At 46.2% G+C, this 26392-nt stretch overlaps 1 protein-coding gene and 1 pseudogene across 1 annotated transcript in view; both read left to right on the top strand.

Moving 5' to 3' along the window:
- The first annotated feature begins 1023 nt into the window (after window positions 1-1023).
- Window positions 1024-19381, top strand: LOC110316946 (annotated as a pseudogene).
- Window positions 19382-19669: 288 nt separating this feature from the next.
- The window catches only part of Hebp1 (heme binding protein 1), a 31791-nt gene continuing 25068 nt past the window's right edge, over window positions 19670-26392 (top strand). Inside the window, exon 1 of the mRNA XM_021191430.1 lies at window positions 19670-19865. Coding sequence (XP_021047089.1) covers window positions 19788-19865 — 78 coding nt within the window. The 5' untranslated portion in view covers window positions 19670-19787. The remainder of the gene's footprint in view (window positions 19866-26392) is intronic.

The following is a 26392-nucleotide window of genomic DNA, read 5'->3' as shown; positions in this document are numbered from 1 at the left end:
TATGTAGCCCAGGCTACTCTCAAACTCACTGCAATCCTCCTGCCTTAGGATTCACTACACCTGGCCCAAAGTGTGTTTGATTTTTTTTTCTTTTCTTTTTTCCTCCTCTTCCTCATCCTCCTTCTTGAGATAGAGTTTTACTACACAGTATACATGAGTCTGTGAAACCATTCATTACAATAAGAAAAAATAAGCTAATACAGAAGCATCCGCAGGAGAAAAGTTTTCTTTGGCCCTTGATGCCTCTTACCCATTAGTCTCTGCTGACACGGCCCAGAAAAGTCCAGATTTCTCTTTCCCAAAGCAAGTCATAGAAACCAGAGTGCTCCCTGAAGCCAACCAACCTCCAAAATAGTTACATTCCCTCTGTCTTTCTGAATAAGAACTGACCATAAATAAACTCTCGTTCAACCACCATCAGGCCTGTCTCTGGTTTCCTGGGTTTCATGATATCCATCAAAGGAATCCAGACAGGACAGACACAGTGTGGTCAATAGATTACTGCAGAGAAGAGAGGACCACTCTCAGGGCAAGAGTGGCCCTGGCTTTGTGGGATTTATCAATTTTTAAGAACAGATGGCTTTTCCTGCCGTGCTTTTTCCTGTCCAAGTGATGGATGGGCTTGTTTGATCTATATGGAAGGAAGCACTGATACCCATTGTCTGCTATCTGAAACCAGTGGCTGGATGATGATCTTGTAACATTTAGATAATTTTGTATCAATGACCCTCCAGTCAGTTCAAAATGTCACCTCTCCACCGGAGGACAGAGGCATGACTCAGAGTCCATTCTTTCCACCAGCAGTGTTTCTGTTTGGTTGGTTTTTGTTAGGTTGGTTTTTTTTGAAACAAGTTCTCCCTTTGTAGCCCTGGCTGTCCTGGAATTCACTTTGAAGACCAGGCTGGCCTCAAACTCAGAGATGATTTGCCTCAGCCTCCCAAGTCTTACAGTGTCTATTCTAGGTTCTACAAGCTGCCAATCGTGAATGACCTCCAAGCCTGCTAGTAATTAGGAGCCATTGAAATGGTTCCGAGGGTGAAGGTGCTTGCTGCCAAGCCTGAAGACCTGAGCCTGATCCTAAGGTCCCAAATGGTAATGGGAGAGAAGTGATTCCTAAAAGCTGTCTGATTTTACAAACATGTCACGTTATATCCTATATTCTTGCTAGTATGAACACACAGGTGCACGCACACACATGTGCTCTCTCACACACAGGCTCTCTCTCTCTCTCTCTCTCTCTCTCTCTCTCTCTCTCNCACACACACACACACACACACACACACACATGCTCTCACACACATTCCAATGCACACACACACTTTTTTTTTTACATTTTAAATAAGCTAGTTAGGTAACACAACTTGTTTGATTTTAAGTTGTAAGACTCCCATTCCAGAAGTGACCCTCTCTCCCACAATCAGGAAGAATAAATGCTGTGACTGAAGATCCAAGAAGAGTGTGACACCTCTGGCCTTGCTGGGCACCTGCCCTCCATGCCCTGCACGAGCTACTACCCTCTCTGCTCACTCTCTGATCTACAAGTCTACCCATGCTCCATCCAACCTAAGATGAAAAATAGATAATTTACCTGGGTCTTTGGGTCTTCGACCTAAAGGCTCCCATGTCAAATAAAATAACAGTTAATTAACCTTGTTATGGCTTTTCTCGTTAGTCTGTTGCCAGTTGATTTTAACTGTTTCAAATGTGAACATTCAGAGAGAAAACTCAAAGCTCCATAGAGAAGGGAGGGTAAGCATATGAGAACACAACCCAAGTATCGTGGAGCGTGCTCTGTTCATGCCACTGGGCTTGTGCATATGTAAAAGGATTCTATAGCGGCAAGACAAAACTAAGCTGAGAAGGGAAGACAGCAGTCCCTCGAAGTTAAGAGCAAATGCCAAGAATATCAAGGCGATAGCCTCACCACAGAATGGAACCAGTCTGAGGTCTTTGAAACCCAGAGAAGCACTAGAGAGAGCATTCAGGCTCTTGCAGATGGCCCAAGCTCAGTTCCCAGCACCCACACTGGATGGCTGATATCTCTAGCTCAGGAGCATCTCAAGTCCCTTCCACAGGCATGTGCACGTGCGCACACACACACACACACAGAGAGAGAGAGAGAGAGAGAGAGAGAGAGAGAGAGAGAGAGAGAGAACTGTTTAAAACGTAACATATTATATCTTTAAAAAAAAACCTCAGTGAGTGTTTGAGCTTGCTCAACAGAGATGGCTCAGTGGTTAAGAGCTCTGACTGCTCTTCCAGAGGTCCTGAGTTCAATTCCCAGCAACCAAGTGGTGGCTCACAACCATCTGTAAAGGGATCTGATGCCCTTTTCTGGTGTGTCTGGGAAAAGCAACAGTATACTCACATACATAAAATAAATAAATATTTAAAAAAACTCAATGGTTTGCTTGTTCCTCTAATAAGATATATTACTTGGCAAAATAGTATTACAAAAATATTTTAGCCCAATGTGATGATTCAGCCTGTAACCCTAGCTCTTTACATGCTGAGATGGGGGCTGGGAGGGAGCAGGTTTCTATGTGTTCTAGGACAGCCTGGGTTACAGAGAAGAGACCCTGTGACCCAAACAAAAATGAATCATCAAAGATTCTTTTTTAAAGATTTATTTATTATATTATATGTAAGTACACTGTAGCTGTCTTCAGACACTCCAGAAGAGGGCGTCAGATGGTTATGAGCCACCATGTGGTTGACTGGGATTTGAACTCCAGACCTTTGGAAGAGCAGTCGGGTGCTCTTACCCACTGAGCCATCTCATCAGCCCCCCAAAGATTCTTGAATATATCTGTGGATTGTATTGTTAACGATTGTTGACATAATTATAGTATGAAAACTGTACATGTGTACAATGATAGCATACAGTAAGTTATTGGACTTGATGTTTTAAACTATTATATATGTGCATATGCATAGACTTGAGCAATAAGTAAGTTAGTGAATAAAGAAACACAAATTGAAAAAGTTAGGTGAAAGAAAAGATTTGTCTGGTTTGGAAATATGAGTCCCAGGGAGGTATGGTGGTCCATATCTGTAATTTCCATATTTGGGAGGTGGAGGCAGGAAGATCAGCAGTTCCGTGTTAGCCTGAGATGTGTAAAAGTTGGTCTCAAAAAGAAAGTAAGAAAGAATTATGAGCTTTGACCCGTGACACACCTTCATGTTTTTATTAACCTAATACCATGTCTCTGTAAGGACGCCTAGCACAGTTCAGACTAAGGAGCTCTGAGGACCTCTAGGGACGACTTTGATCCCTAATCACATTTGCCTCTGGAGCCTTGGGAACTTGAGTGGTTTCCTTGGTGAGTAGGAAACCTGCATGCCTAGTGGGGCTAAAAAAACAAGGAAGATGCTAAAACCTGCAATCAAGACAGCTCTGGGAAGCAGTCTGAAGGGAGTCTTGTGACACAAAGATGGGGCATTCCCCCATGGGAACAGCTGCAATAGACAGAGCCACTGTCACACAACATGCTAATATTTTACAATTGTAGTTTTAGAAAACCCTCACTGATCTTCTCAGAAGCTTGTGTAAAGTGACTAAGTCAGCCACATATGCATCTAACCCCAATGCTCCTAATGCGGTCAGGGAGCACATGAGTTCCAGACCAGACTGGGCTACACAGCAAGAGACTGTACCGAGAGGGGGAGACGTGGAGAAGGCAGGGACAGAGAGACAGACAGACAGACAGACAGACAGAGATAGAGAGGGGTGGAGAAGGAAATCCTTGTTCTAAAAGCTGGAAATGTGAATGCTGACACCCCTTGAGCAGTCTCTGACTAAGAATGCACAGGATTACGTTTAAGATAACCAACTTCGAGCATTTCTTCCCTTGAAGCCAGCAGTTCCTGGGGGTTCCTAACAGCTACCAGAAGCTTCTGTGGTGGCCATGAGGTAAGCTGGAAAGGTGTTTTTCTCAGACAACCCTGGGCATGGTGGTCCACACCCACCATCTCATCATCCGGGAGGCCGAGGCTAGCTCACTGCTGTGAAATCCAGCGCAGCCTGGGCAACAGAACGAGCCTTAAAAAGAAACAGACAAAAAAGGTCCCATGTGTGATGTCAAGAGTGGAAAGTGGCCAGTGTGAAGACTATGACATTGGGAGTCTTCTTCCTAGATGCTAGATGTCTTGAAGAAAGAAGAACACCAATGACTCTCTGAGTTCAAGGCCAGCCTGGTCTACAGAGCTTGCTCCAGGACAGCCAGGGCTACAGAGAGAAACCTCGTTTCGAGCCCCATCAGCACCCCAAGAAAACAGGATGAGAAAAGATTGTGATGATTGGGGGGGGGGAGAGGTTGTACTTCTCTCTTCCTCCAGCACCAGACAGATCTGATGCCCCCTGCTGGCCTCCATGGGCATCAGCACAGGTGGCATACATACATAGTAATAATAGGAGGAGGAGGAAAAGGAGGGGGGGGGGCTTAGGTTAAGCAGACAGCCTAAGGCACTGTGGGAGTGATACACTTTCCAAGGTACATTTTAAATAGGCTGCTATCCTATCCTTTATAGCCACAGGGCAGAATCTGCTGGAAAAGCAGCCCTAGGGTGTAATCACCAGCCTTGAAGAGTTCAAGAAGAACTGCAGGACAGCCTGACTGGTAGGTCTTGTATATCAAGGTCAAGAGCCTCCTGCTGTGAGAGTGGTGAGATTCAGAGACCGAAGATGAGGATATTTGGGTGCATACACCTGGCAGCCTTGAGCAATTAGAGACCACCCCATCCTCCAGACTGACAAAAGCTCCTCCCTCTCCATCCTCCAGACTGACAAATGCTCCTCCATCCCCATCCTCCAGACTGGCAAACGCTCCTCCCTCTCCATCCTCCAGACTGGCAAATGCTCCTCCATCCCCATCCTCCAGACTGGCAAACGCTCCTCCCTCTCCATCCTCCAGACTGACAAATGCTCCTCCCTCTCCATCCTCCAGACTGACAAAAGCTCCTCCCTCTCCATCCCCCAGACTGACAAACGCTCCTCCCTCTCCATCCCCCAGACTGACAAATGCTCCTCCATCTCCATCCTCCAGACTGGCAAACGGTCCTCCATCCCCATCCTCCAGACTGACAAAAGCTCCTCCCTCTCCATCCCCCAGACTGACAAATGCTCCTCCCTCTCCATCCTTCAGACTGACAAATGCTCCTCCATCCCCATCCTCCAGACTGACAAACACTCCTGCTACCCTTGCAAAAGGAGAACCACTTCCAGTCCATGGGAGAAACCAGAGTGGACAGCACCTAGAGCAAGGCTTCACACAATGCTGTTAGTCCCCTCCTTGAGACCTAGGCTAATTTTCCTAGCTAGCTCAAACTACAGTGGATTAGTCACTGTTCAAGTCCCTGGCCTGTACATCTAATTTACCTCAAGCTCTAATCAACCTAATTGCCAGTCAATACTCTGCAGACATAAAAAAGATACAATTGTATCATTTCTGACAACATGAATCATCTCGGGAGACATTATGTTGTGTGCAATAAACCAGACAAGGAAAGGCAAAATGTGCATGATCTGGTAGGGTGTGGACTCTAAAATAGTTGCTGTCATGAAGAATAGAAGAGTGGTTATTAGTGACAGGGACTGAGAGGAGGGATCGGTGGGTACAAACTTACAGGTAAATAGGAAGGTAAGTTTCAGTATGCAAGACCACAGCTATAGTTAGGAAGTGGGAGAAATAGGTTTTGGATTTTAGAATCAGGGTCTTGGGATGAATCCCAATCCTAGGCAGACCTGGAACTCACTATCTAGATACCCCAAGTTCATGGAAATCTTCCTGTACTAGGATTCTAGAGATGAGCCACTGTATCAGGCTTATTTTACGTTTGAAACTGAACGTATAATAAGGTCCTCACAGCAAAATAGATGATAAGCATCTGAGGAAATGGATACGCTCATTGTCTCCTGTGATTATCACATGATCTTTTTATGCATGGGAAGTTATCTCCTGTGATTATCACATGATGTATTTATGTGTGGGAAGTTATTGTGTGATTATCACATGATGTGTTTATGCATGGGAAGTTATCTCATGTGATTATCACATGGAGTATTTATGCATGGGAAGTTATCTCCTGTGATTATCATATGATGTATTTATGTATGGGGAGAGTACATTGTTGGGCTGGGGCGCTGGCTCAGCCGTAAGGAGCACTTGCTGCTCTCCCTGGGGACCAGTTTGATTCCCAGCACCCGAGTCAGGAAATTCCCAGCTGCCTGTACCTTCAGTTGCAGAGGGTCTGATACTCTAGCTTCTGCGGACATCCACACACTCGTGGTATCCAAATGAAAATAAAACCTAACACACACACTAAAACAGTCCATTGTTTCCCCAAATTATGGGTGTTCATTTCTGTTCTTGTCACTGTGACAAAATACATGAGTGTAGTGTTTCTGCCTACACGCAGACCGACGCCTGTCTGTGTGCGCAGAACACCTTGGGGTGGGTTCGTACTGCAGAGCTAATCTCCCTAAAATAAGATGATCTGCAAGAAAGATTATTACTATTTATTGATTACACACGGGGGAACCCAACCCGCCCCCACGTGTCCCATTGTCTCTGCTGAGTGTGTCTCTCAGTCGCCACATGGTTCAGTGTTCCATGTCGCAATGGCGGAATGGCGCGGTCCGGTCCTCGGCGGCGCTGTGTCCAGAAGGCGGGTCCAATCGAGTAGGCGTGACGACATTGGTGGTTGGTCCGGGCAACGAGTGGGCGTTGACAGTGGGCGGTCCGAGGACGCTGTGTTCCGTGTCTGTAAGAGGTACAACACAATGTTCAGAGGGAGGACCCAACACGTGAGAAGCCGTGTAAGGGGAGAAGGGTTTGTTTTCACTCACGGTGGACAGGCAAGGCAGAATTTGAGGGGCTGCTCACATCTACAGTCAGTCAGAGCCTGAGGGGCTGCTCACGTCCACAGTCAGTCAGAGCCTGAGGGTTTGCTCATGTCCACAGTCAGTCGGAGCCTGAGGGGCTGCTCACGTCTACAGTCAGTCGGAGCCTGAGGGGCTGCTCACGTCTACAGTCAGGCAGCAGAGAGAGACAGGTGCTGATGCTCAGGGGGCTTCCTCCTTCTTCCCACTTCACTCAGTCTAGGGTCCCAGTCCTTGAGATGGTGCTGGCCACTCTCAGAGTGAGTCACATCTCCTCAGGTAGACCACTCTGGAAACTGTCCAGATGTGCCCAGAGATGTGTCTCCTGGGCGATTCTAAATCCCATCAAACTGACAATGAAAATTAACTGCCACATTATACATAATTATTGCATCAATTAGAAATTATTTTAGGGCTAGACAGATGGCTTAGCAGTTAAGATCAATTGTTGCTCCTGCAGAAGGCCTGGGGTTGATTCCCAGCACCCACATGCTGGTTTACCACTTTCTGCAACTCCAGTTCTGGGGAATCTAATATCCTCTACTGAACTCCAGGAGTGCCCATGAATGCGTGTGACACACATGCAGGCAAAACACTCATACACATAAATAAATAAAATTAAAAATATTTTAAATATTAAAAAAAAAAAACTTTGGACCTGGTAAACATAGGTCAAAAGAAACAAATACATGTGGAGAACTCAAGGACACTGGACTGAAGAGAGCCAGATACAAGGAGATGAGCAGTTGCTGCTCTGCCTTGACTGAGCGTTGATGCCCTGATAAGGACATCCGAATTCAGCCTTAACACAAACTTGCGATGGCCTGGATACAGCAACAATCTGCTGTGATCAAGAGAGGCAGGGACTGCCTGGGCAGTGCCAAGAAAGGAATCTGTAGCCAGGTATGGAGGCTCATGCCTCTGATCCCAGCACCCAGGAATCAGAGGCAAGCAGAGCTCTGAGAGTTCCACGCCCGCTGACTGCAGCTACACAGTGAGACCCTGTCTCAAGAGGGAGGGAGGGAGGGAGGGAGGGAGGGAAGGCTATGCCTAGTGGATCCCTGCTGTGTGCACTACCTGCCCAGCTGTCATTTAGTAACTGTCTCATCAAATCAACTACTGTGCAATTGGGATGCACGTGTCCAGACAACCTTTATTTTACTTAGTAATGGCCTCAGAGCGTAAGATGGTGGCAATTCAGGCAGACCAACATTAAGCTGTATGCTGTACAGTGCATCCCTAAATAAAAACATAAAATTCTCCACTTAAGAAAAGCACAAAACAAAAATCATTTGCTGAAATTGCTCAGACCTACATTTGTATTGCTAATCTCATTGTGTTTGTTTGTTTGTTTGTTTATTCATTTGTTTGGTGGGGCGGAGTGAGGGGAATGTGTATGAGGGAGTTCATGGTGCCACAGTACATTGTGGAGGTCAGAGGACAGTTTTGTGGAGTCGCTTCTCCCCTTTCACCTTGACATGGGTTCTGGGGATGAAACTCCGGTCACCAGGCTCACATGGCAAGCACCATTATCCACCAAGCAATCTCTGACTCCTTTATGGTTGCTCGTCTCTCGTTATGCCTCGTATACAGATTAAACTCTATCACAGGTGTACATGTGTCAGAAGACACAGAGCTGACAAAAGAATGATGCTCTCTAGGGTTTCGGGGATTCACGGGGAGCCTTGGAACATGTTCTCTGTGGATATGGCGTGTGGGGAAACTACTATACCACACCTGTCCTTCCAAGAATGAAAGTCACTTAAAGTCCCTCCAAGAAGGGAAAGGGAAGTAGGCGATGATCATGGTCTCATCATAGTCTTGTGTGTGTGTGTGTGTGTGTGTGTGTGCGCGCGCGCGCACCCTTCCATGTATCTGTATGTGTGCAGTTTTAAAGATTTATTTATTTATTTTATGTAAGTACACTGTCACTGTCTTCAGACACACCAGAAGAGGGCATCAGATCCCATTGCAGATGGTTGTGAGCCACCATGTGGTTGCTGGGAATTGAACTCAGGACCTCTGGAAGAGTGCTCTTAACCCCTGAGCCATCTCTCCAACCTTGTATGTGTGCATTTTAATGTGGACGAATGTGGGTGAATGTGGATGACACAGCACTCATTCACTGTCTCTCCCCTGGGCTGGCTGCCTAGCAGGACCCCTGGAATGTTGCATTAGGGAGCTGTGCCCTCACCCTGCCCAGACCAGATCAGGTGTAGCTGAAGGGCTGCAAGCTCCCCCACATGACCACAGGGTAAGCAGGGGGCAGTGGTGGCTTCCCTGAGTTGCAGCTACAGCTAGGGCCCCACACTGAGCTTGAGAACGTTGAAAGTCTGCTTAACCTACTTCAAATCTTACACAAAATCTGTGTGTACATTGGGGGCAGGGGGCTGGCCCTGATTTAGAACCACACATGGAAGGGAATCCTGAGAAAATGTCTACTTAGCTAGTGTGCTAATTTTCTTGAACACAGCAGGAATTATCCTAGAGCCTAGCGTTTGAACTCTATTGTGCAGATCTACCAAACATTCTGACTGTTGTTGCTGTGTGACTCATTCCTCAAACGAGTCTCATACAGCAGCAGCCGTTTTTTCTTCTTCTCAGGGATCTTAGGAATCAAGAATTCTTTTTTTTTTTTTTTTTTGGTTTTTCGAGACAGGGTTTCTCTGTATAGCCCTGGCTGTCCTGGAACTCACTTTGTAGACCACAAGAATTCACCCTAAGCATGGTGAAGATACTGCGTCCTCTGATATTTTTAATTTTTACTACTCATTCATTCATTCATTCATTCACTGAAACAGAGTTTCACTATGCAGCTCTGGCTGTCCTGGAACTCATTATATAGACCAGGCTGGCCTCAAACTCACAGAGATCCCCCTGCCTCTGTCTCTCTAGTGCTGGAATTAAAGATGTGTGCTACCACACCTGGCTGAGAATAAAATTTCTGTTTGCCAGTGTCACTGCAAGCATTTAATGGTTGAGGTTGTTTGTTTGTTTGTTTGTTTTAATTCTGAGACAGGGTCCCTAAGCACAGGGATTGTAGGCACACACCACCACATCAGGCTAAAATAGGAAAGTTTGCAGTTTTAATCTTATTGTTTGCCTTTCTTTCTCTTTCTCTCTCTCTCTCTCTCTCTCTCTCTCTCTCTCTCTCTCTCTCTCTCTCTCTTCTTTCTTTCTTCTTTTAGACAGTTTTATGTATCTTAGGCTGGTCTTGATCTTGCTTTGTAGCTACATAGCTACATTTGTATGGCCTTAAACCCCTGTTACACTGCCTCAACCTCCCAAGTGCCAGGATTACAAGTCTGAGCCTTCAAGCCAGACACTTCTTTCTCTTTAAATTTTTAAAACTAAAAATGGTTTTATTTCATTATTATCCAAGTACCTTCCAAGAGGTAAGTGTACAAGTAACCATGTGAAATATGGGCTTTGGGAACCCCCTGCTGGCCTAGGCTGGGCTTTGGGGAGCCCCCTGCTGGCCTGGGCTGGGTTTTGGGGGACCCTTTTCCCCCCTCTTCCCCCCTAGCCTGGACTGGGCTTTGAGGACTCCCTGCTGTCCTGGGCTGGGCTTTGGGGAGCCCCCTGCTGGCCTGGGCTGGGTTTGGGGGGACCCCTTTCCCCCTCTCCCCCCTAGCCTGGACTGGGCTTCGGGGAGCCCCCTGCTGGCCTAGGCAATTCTTTACTTTCTTGTCTCTACCTTTTCCCAGAGAAGGGACTCTTCAGGATTTGGTCCACCATCTTGCACTACTACTAGGCAAATGCTCTATTACTGAGCTATCTTTCCAGCCTCACCTGGGGTAATCAAAAAAGCTTTTCCATATAGTCTTTCCGTGTGGTTTGAACTTCTTCAAATATGTGGCCTTAAGCCATGAGCCTTCTTCATGGAGTGTAGTGTGCCTATTCATTCCAGGTAGAGCACTGATCTAGTTTTCTATAGTTTTCTATTGTTGCTTCTATTAAACACTGTCCAAAAGCACCTAAGGGGAGTAAAGGGTATTCTTGACTCACTTATCCAAGTCACAATCCATCAAGAGAAGTCAGCAAGAACTTGAAGCAGAAACCAGGGAGGAATGCAGCTTGCTGGCTTTCAACTTGGGCTCAAGCTTGGTTCACTTTCTCATGCATCCCACTGCCACCTGCCTAGGGAATGGTGCTGCCCACAGTGGGCTGTACTCTCCAACAATTAACAGTCTAGATAATCCCCCACAGGCCAATTTGATCTGAATCCCACAATTGAGACTCCCTTCCCAAATAACCATATGCTCTGACAAGTTAAAGTTATTTAGGAGAGTTGACATTTCTTCATAAGAGGGAGAAAGTATTACTGATGGTCAGGGCCTGGGATAGGTGTTTGCAGGTTTTTTGGGTTCTTACTCAAAGAACTGAAATATAGAATCACACAAAGTTGTAAAAGTAACAAGAAGACATTATTCAAAACACAGTAATAGAGCTGGAGAGATGGCTCAGAGGTTAAAAGCACCGACTGCTCTCCGGGAGGTCCTGAGTTTAAATCCCAGCAACTATATGGTAGCTTACAACCATCTGTAATGAGATCAAATGCCCTCTTCTTATGTGTCTGAGGACAGCTACAGTGTACTTACATATAATAAATAAATAAATAAATCTTTTTAAAAAATAAAATAAAACACAGTGATAAAGTAGGTCAGATGCACTGTCAAGACAGTTGGGGGCTCTGGTTGTTTCAAGCTTCCTTTTATGGGGTCCCAAGAAGAAAGTTTGGTTACTAGAGGCATAATTTGGATGGTTTGTTACTTTATTTTTTTAAGATTTATTTTCTATTTATGCGTATGACTGGGTACCGAGTTTATGTGCATCCTATGAGCACAGGAATCCATGGAAGGCAGAGGGCATCAGAGCCCCTAGAACTAGGGTTACAGACAGTTGTTAGCTACCGGGTGTAAATGCTGAGGAACAAAGCTGGGTCCTCTACAGGAACAGTAAGCAAGCAGTCCTAGCCACTGAGTCAACTCTCCAGTCACAAAGATTTGTTTTTAGTTTGTGTATGTGCAGAGGAGGCTAGAGACGTTGGATCCCCTGCAGCTTGCCTTACAGGCAGTTACGAAATGCCCAATGTGGATGCTGAGAACTAAGCCTGAGTCCTCCGAAAGAGCAGCCTAGGCTCTTAGCTCCCGACCCATCTTTCCTGCGATTCGCTATTTGAACTGATAAATTAAGTTATATAATTATTTCCTCTAGCCTGGCAGTCTTAGTGATTTAATTACAGCACTCGGAGGCAGAGGCAAATGGATCTTTGAATTCAAGGCCAGCTTGTCCTACAAGTAAGTTCCAGGACAGCCAGGGCTACACAGAGAAGCCCTGTCTTGATACACCCTGCCTCCGTTTTCCTCTTCTGTGTATGTCCCTTCCCTTCATCATATACACACACAATCATAAGCATAAGCATATGATATATAGAGTATCTTTCCTAAAGGTTCACTTTGAGGACAAACTTTGATCTTTCTGTGCATGCACAGGAAACCAGTTCAGGCTGGATGGGCCTTCCTACTCTCCTTCCTGACCTTGGTACATAAATGGAGCACAATTGAATGGAATCTAAGTTTTCTGGCTGTTGAGGGGAAGATAAATGTAGTCTATTATTCCGAGTGAGGTGTGTATGTACTAGATGCAGGTTCCTCGGTTTCCAAGAGCATTGTAGAGGAGTGTGAGCCTAGCCCACACCCAGCGGAGCCCCAGCTTGCTAAGATCCCCTATGCTTGTCTGCCTAGTAGGGTCACCAGACCCTCATCTGAGATTCTTGCACCTCAGCTGCAGGGAGTCATGATGTGAATGCGCATAGCATGTGACTGTAGGGGAGGTGACAGATGCCCTGCAGTTCCTTGGTGATGCGGCTTTTATGAGTCATCTCCCACACTGAGAGTAAGCTTTTCAGGGACACAGCTGCATTGCAGTCACCCATGCTCCTGCAAAGAACATCAATAAATTCATTGTTTCTCCATGCTAGACTTAGAACCCTTCATTTTGTTCAGTCCAACCCCTATCTGGGGTAAACGGATGTTTCCTTGTGTTTCCTGAGGAAAAGTCACACAGCACACATCATACATCACATATCATACATCATACATCATACATCATACATCATACACATCACACATCATACATCACACATATCACAAACACCACACACCACCCATAATAGATCACACAACACACATCCTTTAATATGTTTTGAATCTCTCTCTCTCTCTCTCTCTCTCTCTCTCTCTTTGTTCCTTTCTTGACAGGGTTCTACCATGCATGTAGTCTCAGCACTAACTGTGTACATCAGGCTGACCCCAATTTCACAGAAATTCACCCGCCCTTTGCCTCTTGAGTGCAAGATTAAAGGTGTGTACCACCAACTGTAGCTTATTTTGAAATGTGCATTTTCATCCAGAAAACAAAAAGAAAAATGAAAAAAAAAAAAAAAACCTGAGTGGTAAATGGAAGCTCAAAGTCGTTCTCCAGTACCTCACAAGTTCACAAGTTCGAGACCAGCCTAGACTATAGCAAATCCTGTCACACACAAAAAAGCATTTAATTTAATCAACTAATTATTTAATACCAAACTTCAGTTGTCCTGTGGCCTCCACCCAGAGATTCTGATTTGTAGCCAAGGAATTGGCGTTAACTCCTCCCACATGATGCTGAGGTCAGTGAACGGCTGGGATCTGGTGCCTCCAGAGGGTCCCAGGTTCTTGTATCTCAGAAAAAAGAATTGGACAGGCAAATGAATAGCAGGGAGCAAAGAGAGACACTGAGAAAGGAAATAGACCTCGTTTAGCATTCCAGTGAGGGGGTTCAAATCATTGTTTCATTGTTTTATTTTAGAGAGAGACAGAGACAGAAAGAGCTAAAGAGAGAAAACACAAACTCTAGAAGGAGACAGACAGGTGCGAAGAACGTTGATCACCTCAATGGTGCTGCTACAGTAAGGGTTGAGGCTTTTCTGTCTACAGAGTGAAGGATTTGGGTCATTGACATAGCATGGGTTTTACATGTTTTAAATTATATTTTACTTAGTGTGTGTGTATAAAATGGAGGGGCCAGTATACGTGCCACAGTGTCTGTCCCCTCTCTTCATTTTTGTCAAACTGTAAACTATTTAATTTTTGTCTATCAATTTCTGCTTCCTGACTTCTTTGAGATTCAGGGAAACTGAGTGGGCAGACTGTCTTAGCTATAGGGGTTTACTGCTATAAACAGACACCATGACCAAAGCAACTCATATAAAGACAATATTTAATTGGGGCTGGCTTACAGGTTCAGAGGATCAGTCCATTGTCATCAAGGCAGGAGCATGGCAGCATCCAGACAGGCAGGAGGCAGGAGTAGCTGAGAGTTCCACATTTTGTTCTGAAGGCAAACGGGAGAAGACTGGCATCCTTAGTCAGCCAGGAGAAAGTTCTCTAAGTCCACCCCCTACAGTGACACACTTCCTCCAATAAGTCTATGTTGTGCCACACCTCCATATAGTGCCACTCCCTGGGCCAAACATATTCAAACCACCACATTGACTTATGAACCTAAGTACCCAGTAAGAGTGTATCTGCACTGTTCACATCAGCTTTCCTCGGGCAGGAGTATAGGGCAGAGGCTGGGAAGGGCTTAAAAGAGGCTGCAACATCACATACAAGAAAAACCTGTTGGTAAGGAGGAAGGCTGGAATACACACACACACACACACACACACACACACACACACACACCACACACACATATAATCATAAACACACACCACACAACCACTCACTCATATACACTCACACCACACACACACACTTAAACACATATTCTCTCTCTCTCTCTCTCTCTCTCTCTCTCACACACACACACACACACACACACACACACCACATACACATGCCCTTGACTGAGGCCAACTAGAATAGACTGAAGCCACACCCTCAGGAACAGACCTACCCCACAGTGTCTGGAGGTGAACTGTGACCGTCACAACACTAACACAGTCCTGTGAAGATTTAAGGCAATGAGACATGCAATAAATGAAGTTACATGTAGAACACCATGTAATAGTATGCACAGGAAAACCCACATGATGCAAGAGCCCTTAAAAAACACATGCAATATGACATAGAGGTCACAATCCTAGGTACAGTACTTGCTGTTTAAGCTCCTAAACAAGAGTTTGCCCAACCTGCTTCCTGTTCTGCAAAAGCATACCCTTTGTAATAAACCACCCCTGCTTCTGCTATTATCCATGTGTCTCTCTCCAGTTTCTTGCTCCAGAACGTAAGAAGCTGGAAGTCCCCTGGAGATGCCCACTGAATCCCAATATTTGCTTATATCATACCTCGTGTATGTGAGTGGGTTTTTCTTTAAATCCACCCATAGGAAACTATATCAGTGGAACAGAGTTCTCCAAGTCAATCCTATTCAGGGAAAAGAGTGTATAAAATGGCACACCCAGAAAGGAAGTATGGTATGATAAGATATATTGTATAATACGATATGATATGATTGATATATTGTATGTGACTGCACAAAAGAGTCAGGGCTAATGAAACAGAATGAACTGGGGGAAGCCCACAGAGGCCTGTCTGTTCCGTCCCCTCCTTTTCCTTTGTTTTTAAAATTTTTTTTTTTTTTTTTTTTTTTTTTCCTTTTTTTTTTTTTTGTGTGTGTGTGTGTGGGGGGAGGGACATGGTTCAAGACGAGGTACTTCTCAATGGAGGGATAAAGGCTAACAGGTCACATAGCACTGGCAGATGGTTCAATAGGAGAGGTGCTTGCAGCAGAAGTCAGGCAACCTGAATTCTGTCCTAGTGGAAGGAGAGCACTGACCACAAAGTTGTCCTTGACTGCCAAATGTGCCCTGTGACATACGTTTACACTCTCTGCCCCATACAGAGGCAGGCGGATTTCTGAGTTCGAGGCCAGCCTGGTCTACAAAGTGAGCTCCAGGACAGCCAGGGCTACACAGAGAAACCTTGTCTCGAAAAGCCAAAAAAAAAAAAAAATTATTTTTTTAAAAAAATTCAAGATCGTAAAGTGGCGGGAGGGCGGTGGTGGGTAGTTGTCCGATGGTTGACTAGAGCCAGCCGCCATGTCCGCAGGGAGCGTGCACATCCTGTTGGTGAGCGCTGCAGCAAAGGGGACCTGCAGGCTCCAGCTCTGCTTCTCTTCCTGTCTCCAGCGGCCCCAGGTGGGAAAGTCACTGACAGCAAGGGGGAGGGGGGGAGTCCTCGGGGGACACCACCTCCTGCTGCTCCTTCAGGAACCTTGGATGCAGCAGATGCCGCAGCTGCCAAGATCAATGCTATGCTCATGGCCAAAAGGAAGCTGAAATCATCTCAGAATGCGGCAGAGAAGTTCAGGCCCCTGGCAAAAGCCTAACTAGCAATAAAAGCAAAGATGACCTGGTGGTGGCTGAAGTAGACATCAACGACATGCCTCTGATATGTAGGAACCAGCTGACATGAGAACAGACACAAGATGAGATCAGTAGGCTTAGTGGGGCTGCTGTGTCAACTCAGGGATGGTTCATGGTGACTGAGGAGTAGGCCAAAGTGGGACCTGGAGACTGTCCATCGTATCTTCATGTTCAGGGACAGACACAAGAGTTAGTAGGCAGAACTCTAAACCAAATTAAAGAAATAATCACCAGTGAGGTAGTGAACTTGTCACAGGGACAAGTCCAACTTTTAATGGTACAACAGTCACTGTCCATCACCAACCAGCTCCCATTGCTCAGTTATCATCTGCTATTAACCAGAAGCCTCCCTTCCAGTCAGGGACGCATCATGTTCAAGATAAACTACTTGTGGGTCTAGAACACGTTGTGCCCAATTTTAATGTTAAGGAGAATGTAGAAGGTCCCAGCTGGTCTTATTTGCAACCCGCTCAAACTGAAACTGGGGCCAAAGTCTTCCTACGAGGCAAAGCCAAGCAGCTTTTGAACCCATGTATAATTGTGTCCTTCAGGCCTGGGATGACTACCAAGCCTGCCACCAAGAAGCTCTGCGAGAATCTCTTGCAAACAGTTCATGCCGAGTATTCTAGATTTGTGAATCAGATTAATACTGCTGTACCATGACCAGGCTATACAGAACCCTCTGCTATAAGTAGCATCTCTCCTCAGCCACCATATTATCCACCCAGTGGCTATCAGTCTGGTTACCCTGCTGTTCCCCCTCCTCAGCAGCCAGTTCAGCCTCCCTGTGCAGTACCAAGCATGGTGCCACCGGCTCTTTCATTGGCACCTGAAGTCTTGCCAGCATTACCTACTGGAGCCCCACCTGTGCCAACCCAAATGCACCAGAAGAGGGCGTCAGATCTCACTATGGGTGGTTGTGAGCCACCATGTGGTTGCTGGGATTTGAACTCAGGACCTTCAGAAGAGCAGTCAGTGCTCTTACCCACTGAGCCACCTTGCCAGCCCCGCATAGTTTTTCTTAAGTAACATTTTGTTTCTTTCTTGAAGGTACATAAAAATGCTGCCTCTTAACATAAGTGGCATTTTAGAGTCAAGAAACAATGAACCAATTAAACACTTATTATACACCAATGAAGGAATCTATAATGAAGCTATGGGAAAGCCACCCTTCCCCCTTGTTTTTGAGAAAGGGTTTCTCTGTGTAGCCTTGACTGTCCTAGAACTCACTCTGTAGACCAGGCTGGCCTCGAACTCAGAAATCCACCTGCCTCTGCCTCCCAAGTGCTGGGATTAAAGCTTATGCTGCCATGCCCGGCTCGAAAGCCCCCCCCTTTTATATGCAGTTAATAATGTGAGTATTTCTTCCCACCAAACCTGAGGACATCATTATGACCTTTGTTGAGACTTCTACCTAGCTCAGGCTCCATTTCCCTTTGTCAAGGACACACATACAGCAGCTACACACAATGGACGATTCAGATCACAGCTGAAGTAGCAGCCAACTTAAGCCATTTCAGCCATCAGGTTCAAGGTACACAAACAAATGTCATATGGGCAGGACATTAGAACAAAGAGACGCCTGTTCCACTGGTCACAAAGACACAGGGTTTGAAGTGGCCTTTCAGAGAAGCCAGACATGAAGGGGTAAAAGAGGGTCCATTCCTGCGGGGTCAGGGGGATGTTATAAACCACAAGCTTTCAGTGGCTTGGAAAACCTACTTATTTTGATTCAGGCTTCCCCTTTTTCTCCCTCTGCTTTTGTCACTATATTGTTATTATAATAATAACAATTTATTATTAATTATATATAACAACATATAATATGTATAATATTGTGTAAAATATTAATATATAATATATAAAACTTGATGTTAATAATAATATGTTGTTATGACCAAAAGCAACTCTGGGAGGAAAAGGTTTATTGTTTTCTTACAGTACTCCACACTTGGACAAAACGGACACACAGTCACATCCCATCTCTTAAGGCAGGCACCCGGAGGTGGGAACGGAAGCAGACCCCACGGAGAAGTCCTGTTTAGTGGCTTGCTCCTCAGGTCTTCTTGCTCAACCTACTTTCTTAACAACTCGAACCGCCTGCCAAGGGGCCGATACCATACACAGTGGACCCTCCCATCTCAGTCATTAATCAAGAAACTGCCCCGCAGACTTGCTGACAGGCAATCTGATGCACACATGCTCTCAACGGAGGTTCCTCTTCTCAAAGAACGCTAGCTTGTGTCATGTTGACCAGGACAGATAGCATATAAAACAATGGGCTTCACTGTGACAGTTTATGTCTATCGTTTGCATATCATTTGCATATGCACTTTGCTCCTATTCAGTATCCTCCTACTATTCCCTCCACCCCCGTAAGATGGGTACGTGTACATGTATGTCTGTGATACTAGTACTGTGTGTTGTGTGTAGATTCGAGTGTTTAGTACCCTAATATCTGTGATACCAGGCTATGCGATGTATGTATATTAGTGATCCTAGAGTGTACTAGAGTACAGGTAATATTTACAAAGTGCTTGGCAAGAAACAGACACTCAAGTAAAATAAATCCTGACAAAATCAGTTAGGTTATAAGGAGACTAAACAAGCTGTTGTTAGGGCAAGTAGTGTGAAACTTGTGATTAATACACTGTGGGGACTGGAGGGATGGCTCAGTCATTAAAGACCAAACTGCCTTTACAGAGGATCTGAGTTCGGTTCCCAGCACCCACCTTTGGGATCTCCTGTGATACTAGCTCCCAGGGGAATACAACGCACTAGTGTGCGCGCGCGCGCACACACACACACACACACACACACACACACCTTAAAGTAAAACTATTTTTAAATGTATTGTAGAGCTTGTTATGGTGACGCACACTTATGGTGATGCACACCTATAATCCTCAGCTTGGAGGAAGCTGAGCCAGGAAGACTGCAGGAGTTCCCTGCCACCCGTTTACAATAGTGAATTCCGGGCCGGCCTGGACGATGCTGAGACCCTGCCCAACAAACTAAAAAGACAAAGTTAAAAAAGAAAACAGTAAGAAACTGGTTAGGAGTGGCTTTTCCATCCCCTTAGAACGTGAAGCCAGGAGTGACAGTGATCACTCGCAAGCCCAGCACTCCAGAAGCTGAAGCAGAGGGATCCTCAGGCCAGCGTAGGCTGCATAGCAGGACCCTGTCACAAAACAACGCACAAGGTTTGTTTTTAATCGTCTGAGAGAGGCAGTGAAGTAGGAAGAGAAAGACTAAGGAAAGTATATACAAAATGAGATGCTACAGGCTTGAACTGGCTCCGCACCCAGGAGACTGGGCTCACGTGGGTGGAGTCTTGGGGACCCTGCCCAGGCCACGCCTGGTGTCGCCCAGTGGGCGGAGACCGCCGCAGCTCCGCCCCAGTCGCCTGTCTACTCACGCGCTCACTGCCCCCCTCCCTGTGGACCTTACTGCCACTGAGTGTACGCTCGATCGGCCAGACCCCACGACGTCACTATGTTGGGAATGATCAGGAACTCACTGTTCGGGAGCGTGGAGACGTGGCCTTGGCAGGTTCTAAGCACCGGGGGCAAGGTAGGCCGGCAGGGTTGTAGAGGACCTAAAGGAGGACTGCGCGGCCGTCCCCACCCTGGCCGGGGCTGAAACTGGTTCCGCGGGGCCATGGGTGGGACTGCGACCGAAACTGCATTCCGGCTGGGGCCGCCCTGTACTGCCCGGCGTTTGCTCTGGGAAGGAGGGGAGAGAGCAGTCTGGCTCAGCCAGACCACTGACGCGGAAAAGGATCCATCTTGGCGAGTGGGAAACCGCCTGTTGAGTGCATCTGCGCATTTAAGCTTTCCAAACCGTCTGAACTTTTTCCCCCTCTTAGGGCAGAGACCCACTCTGTCCCAGGCTAGCCTGGCACTGGCTGTGTAACCTAGATTAGCCTCGAATTCTGTCGCAATATTCCTTCCACCTCAGCCTTCCCAGAGTTGGGATTTACAGGCATGACTGCACCACGCCTGGCTACATTCTGAACAATTTTGTGAGAGACGCGTGGTTGCAGCAGGCATATCTGCTAGGGAGCCATGAGGGGCCCTTCAACCTGTGGGCTGTGCAGCTCCACTTGTGTGGGAGTTCCCAGGCAAGTGCGTGTGCAACGGCTCAGAGCTGCACCGTTGCTTTTGATGTACACAACTGTTAGTGCTGGATGCATGGACTGAGTGAGGAGACACAATCACCTTGTTCTACCAAATTTGCATCGGCACCCAAGTGGGCATTGGGACATCCGGTCTGCTTTCATGAAAGTTAGGAGTTTGGGTACTCGGGTATAATCTGGAAGGCATGTATTTGATTATTGATTGGTTGATATTAGGAATTAAACCTAGAGCCTTGTGCGAACCAAGCTGAGTGTTTTGCAACTCATCTGCTCCCTCAGCCTAACATATATTTTATCTCAGGACACTCTCTTATTATAATGATTCCAGATAAAGGCCCGTGTTACCTGGGGGCCAAGTTCTGGAACTACTACACTGAACCCTACACAAAAGCTCACAACTCAACTTTAGTCTAGATTCAGCCCTCCAGAGTTCTGTCAAGTCATCCTTCCCCCTCTCAGAGGCGCCTCAGTTGTGCGCAGAACATGCAGCTGAAGCCCTGATCACATGGGACATGAGTTCAAAGACAGATAATGAAAAGGAGTGGGGCAGGCTAGTTAGATTATACAGCCTGGTGGCAACTGAAGCAAGTCGAAAGTTGAACTTCCCCAGGACTAGTGTTGCCAAGTCTTTAAGGAACTCCAGATACCCAAGTTCTATGTGAGAAATCCCCCAATTAAAGATTAATTAACAAATAACACTTTTTGTGCGGGCTGTGTGGCTGGAAAATGAAGATTAAGAGTGAACAAAACCAAACTGGGTGTGGTGGTTTAAGTCTGCAATCCCAGAACTCAAGAGGCAGAGAGGCAGGAGGATTGCCACAAGTTTGAGGCCAGAGTGGGTTCCATGTGAGTTCCAAGCTGGAGCTCTATAGCAGCAGAGTAGGTGAGTCTACATCAGAGTTCTGCCCTTGTGAAGCTTAGGCTCCTGTAGCTAATGAGCAAATAAGAAATACACACTATGGGGCTGGAGAGACGGCTCAGTGGCTAAGAGTGTGCACTGCTCTTGTAGAGGACGTGAGTTCAGTTCCCAGCTTCCACATCAGGCAGCTCACAACTAAGTGCGAGGTGTCTGCTGAAAGACTTATAGCGTAGTTACTTCATTAAGTGTTTACTAAGCTAGGTGTGGCTGCAATCCCAGCACTCAGAAGTGGAGGCAGGAGGATTGTAAGTTACTTAACGTCTCAACTACCCTAGCCCCCAGATTCTTCAACTGTAAAGGGAAATGAACACTCCCTCTGACAAGTTATTAAATATTCAAAGACAAGTGCAAGCTTTGTTTTTTACATAGAGTTGGGTGGGCTGTTGCAATTCTAGGGAGAACCTCTGTGTGTGTGTCTCTGTCTCTGTCTCTCTCTCATAATGATCTGCTTTATCCTGCAAAGAGTTTAGGCCAGATTCTGCCATCTACACCCCTGGCAGGTAGACGGCACACTGCGGAGGCCCCTTGCCGGGCAGACTTTATGATATCCATGTGCTCAAGACTGATTCCAGTCCAACCTTATCAGGCTCTTCATTGCTCAGGGAGGGAGGGATGGGGAGCCCTCTGTGCTAAGTTGGGTGGGTCTTGAGAATGCTTGGGACAGGGCTGATAGGAATGACTGCTGTTGTTCAGCCCAACCTATGCCAATGTGCCCAGACCCACCATCTGCCCGCTGTGACCTGGGCGTGGTACCTAACCTCTTACTCCCCAATAGCTCTAATGATGAAGGCTGAAGCACTAGCACCATGGGCTTGTTGGAGGCAGCATGTGATGACTGAATTCATGTTAAGTGTTTCAAGGAACAGCAATACATAGAAAGTTCTCGCTCTCTCTCTTTTTTTCCTTTTCCTTTTCTTTTCTTTTTTCTTTTTTCTTTCTTTCTTTTTTTTTTTTTTTGTTGGTTTTTCTTAATAGTTTCTTCTTATCAGAAAACAGCCTTCTAAAAATCATCATGTGGACTACAAGTAGCCTGAAAAAAAATGACCTTAAGAGGACTTGAATAGCCCAGAGCAAGAGACATTCTTGTAAGGCCTTTGGAGTTTGACCCTCGCCCAGTTTGTACCAATTGTGAAATATTGGTGTTTGAAACCACAGGTCCAGCTCTCTTGAGAGCCTTGGCCACTAGGAAGTGGAGGAGAGGACGGCTGCTGCTGTGTCCCACAGAACAAGAGAACGCTCTGGGGTGACTGATGCTGTGAATCAGCAGTGTTCACACAGGTGGCTGGGTCCACTCAGATAATACATCCAGACAGAGCTCTGTACAGAATTGGTGGTTTTCTAGACAGCATCCATTTTTCTTTCCTTCTTTCTCTCTCTTCCTGTCTTCCTGCTTGCTTTCCGTTTTCATGAAACAGGGTCTCGTGTAGCCCAGATTGAGCCCCTGATTCTCCCACCTCCACCCACTAGGTGCCAGGAATGGCACGCACAACCATGCCTGTCTTACATCCATATTCATTCATTCATTCATTCATTCATTCATTCATTTGTTTCTTTTTCTTTGGAGTTTTGGTTTTGTGAGGCAAGGTGTCATGGAGCACCAGTCTGAGCCTCCCAGTGCTGGGATTATAGTCATGTCCCACCACACCCAGTTAATGTTCATCTTCTACACTTAACTCATCACTGTGATGGAGATGGCAGGTGTGATCACTGATGCTGTGTGCAAGCAGTACCCACAAGGGACCTGAGCTGGCTTTCCCTGCATCCGCCCCCAGAGCTGTTATTAACCAGGGTCTCGTGCCTGTATTAAGCAGTCACTATGGCGGTCCTTGGCAATAAATTAAATTAAATCTGTGGGCCTCCTTTCCAAAAAGGAAGGAAAGAAGGAAGGAAGGAAGGAAGGAAGGTGGGTGTTTATAGAGCATTGACAACATGCAAGTTGTGGTTCCAGATACAGCGGTGACAGACAGTCCTGATCTGGTCTTATGGCTAGGGGTAAGGCTCATGCATATTATTATGTCTATATATATAGACATTATATGTGTGTGTGTGTGTGTGTGTGTGTGTGTGTGTGTCTCATTAACATAAAAATTCCTCCTAGCAAGCTTCCCCAGGAAATTTGTTTTAGATAGGCCCCCACTGAGGGGGTGAATTCCAGATCCGAGAACCTGTTCCATGAGTAGGACTCATCTGACGGCAGACAGGGGCAGCAGAAATATCTTCCAGGCAGAGAAATGAGTGGGAGCGTCATGGGCATTAAAGGAAACAGGAGCCTGGCACAGCTCACACCTGTAATCCCGGCTCCCCCAAGGCTGAGGCAGGAGGATCACGGTGAGTTTGAGGTTAGCCTGCTGGCACACAGAGTGGCATCCTGTCTCGGGAGAGGAGGAGAAGGAACGCAATAGCAGTGTGACATGGGAGTGCTCTGGTTCGGCGGGCAGGCCCAGGAGAAGCTAGGTGACCCGTGGGTCCTCTAGGTCAGTTAAGGAGTCAGTGATGGGTTGAGAGCAGTTAAGACCTCTCGCTGCTTTTGCAGAGGACCCAAAGTTGATTCCAAAGACACACGTGGTGTCTCGCATCCTCCTACATCTCCAGGTCTGGGGGCTCTGATGCCTTCTAACCTCCAGGGTTCCTTCGCATATGGTGCACACACATACACTCAGGGATATGCATCCATACACAGAAAGGAAAATAAATTAGTGCCATGAGAACTCAGCAGTGATGGTGTTTAGACAGTGGACTGCTGAACAATGAGATCTATACAGAAGCTCTCCACGGGCTTTCTCACCCACCCCAACCCATCTGCAGCCTTACTCTCCCGTATTTATTCCTGTTTCTCAGCACCGGCCTCCTTCTCAGCTTCAGACCCTTCTGGCCAGCTGCCCCATGGGCTGTTTGCTCATCCGACAGGGTCAGAGAAAGAGCCCTGCAAGGAGCCCTTTTATTTACTTGCATTTTTCTTATATAGAAGTATCTAGCCTTTGGAGTTTGAAGAGAGGCGAGGTTACTCAGGAGCAAGGGGTAGGATAATAAGAGTTCAGCCTCAAGGTTTATGTTGACTTATATACCACTGAACAATGAGATCTATACAGAAGCTGTACATGAGCTTTACATATACAGACCCTTCCATAGAACCTCAGACACAACCACACAAGCCTGTGATCAATCACAAAAATCAGTTGAATTAGAGTAATAAGAACCAGCAAGGCCTCAGATTACCATCACTGGGCTCGAAGCTACAAAGACCAACTCCTACAAGAGCCGAGGCTTCTGTTGGTGTCTTTGTCTGCCCTCTTCTCTGTTCGCATTCTTCTTCATTGTGGCACTACTATTCTTTGACAAAACATGTTTTGAGAACCTATTTATTTTTATTTTTCTGTGTATGGACGTCTTATTCCTGAATGATGTCTGTGCACCACGAGTGTGCAGTGCTGGCAGACTGGAGATTGTAAGCCACCGTGTGGGTGCTGGAAACCGAACCCAGGTCCTCTGGAAGCGCACCCAAGCACTGAGCTGGGTTGAGCTGAGTCATGTCTCTAGCCCCCACCATACTGTTCTTGGTGTCTCTGATAATTCCCTCTTCTAACCATCAGCATTTTGGTACACTTTAGAATAACTGCTTGTAGCCAGGAGAAGTAGTGAATTGCCTTTATTGGAAGCATTTTGGATACTGAGGCAGAATTACAATAGTTCAAAGGCAGCCTGAGCTACATAGTGAGTTCCACGCAGGCTCCCCTGTGCTAGATCCAGTCTTTCCTGATAGCAGAAACCACGGCCTGAGCTGGGAAGGACCCTGAACCCATGTGAAACAAACAAGCAAACAAATAAACAACAACAAAAAAAAACCGGACTTGGTAGCACACGCTTGTGATCCCAGCACTGAGGAGACAAAAGCAGGAGGGTCTGTGGGATTCACTGGCAGGCCCACCTGTGCATACATACTGACTTCTAAGCCAAAAAGAGGGACCTTGACTCAAAACACAAACAACCAAGAGGCCTGTAGAGGTGGCTCGATGGTTGAAAGCAGTGGCTGTTCTTGAGGACCTGGTTCAGTTCCTAGCATCCATATGATGGTCCACGAGCATCCATAACTCCAGTTTAAGGGGATCTGATGCCCTCTTCTGACCTGGGTACCAGGGATGGACCTGGTGTGTGTGTGTGTGTGTGTGTGTGTGTGTATGTGTGTGTGTGTGTATGTGTGTGTGTACTCATATTCATATAAATATGAATGATGAAATAAAGAAAGCCCTTTTCTTTTTCTCTCTCTCTATAATACGTATTATGTACATATAATGATATATATTATTCATATGAGTGCTCATACATATAACATTTTAAAAGGTAGTTAGATCCTGATAAATGATATCATGATAAATTGTCCTCTTACACACACACACACACACACACACACACACGTCTGAGAGAAAGTCCAAAGAATCAACTCTCTTTTCCAGTAAGTTCTTGCCGTTAGTGTCCCCTTTTGTTACAGAAGTCAACTAAAAGAAATGAATTTTGAGGCTGTGTTTAGAGTTTGTCACCAACATATAACTGTCATTCCAAATAACACACACGGTGGCCAAAGAGAAGCAGAATGCTGGGTGCACCCCCACAGCCCTGGAGTCCTGCAACAAGACTAGAGCAGAGGTCGGGAACAGAATTCTATTTCCTGTTTTGCCTCTTAGCAACTTAGACTGGGTCGTCTTGAGAAATCCAGACTGTCTGAGTCTCCACTTCCTTTTGGGGAAATGTAGTTAGATGAACTTAAACCGTTTGCAACTCTGAACCTTTGTGATTCACAGTTTCGAGTTTCGAGAAGTTAAAACATTACAAGTAGCAGAATCCCAGGGTGAGAAGGGTCTCAAAGAAAGAGGTGTTGGGGAGCGTTCTGCTGTAGCCCACCCACTGCTATGGAAGGCAGTGTGCATATGCCAGTCTTAAAGCCTCATAGTGATCCTCAGTGTGATGGCCCAGAGTCATTGCGGTCCTCAGTGTGATGGCCCAGAGTCATTGCGGTCCTCAGTGTGATGGCCCAGAGTCATTGCGGTC

The sequence above is a fragment of the Mus pahari genome, chromosome 2 (genome assembly GCF_900095145.1).
Source record: "Mus pahari chromosome 2, PAHARI_EIJ_v1.1, whole genome shotgun sequence".
Taxonomy (NCBI): domain Eukaryota; kingdom Metazoa; phylum Chordata; class Mammalia; order Rodentia; family Muridae; genus Mus; species Mus pahari.
This window is presented reverse-complemented; position numbering and strand designations above follow the sequence as displayed.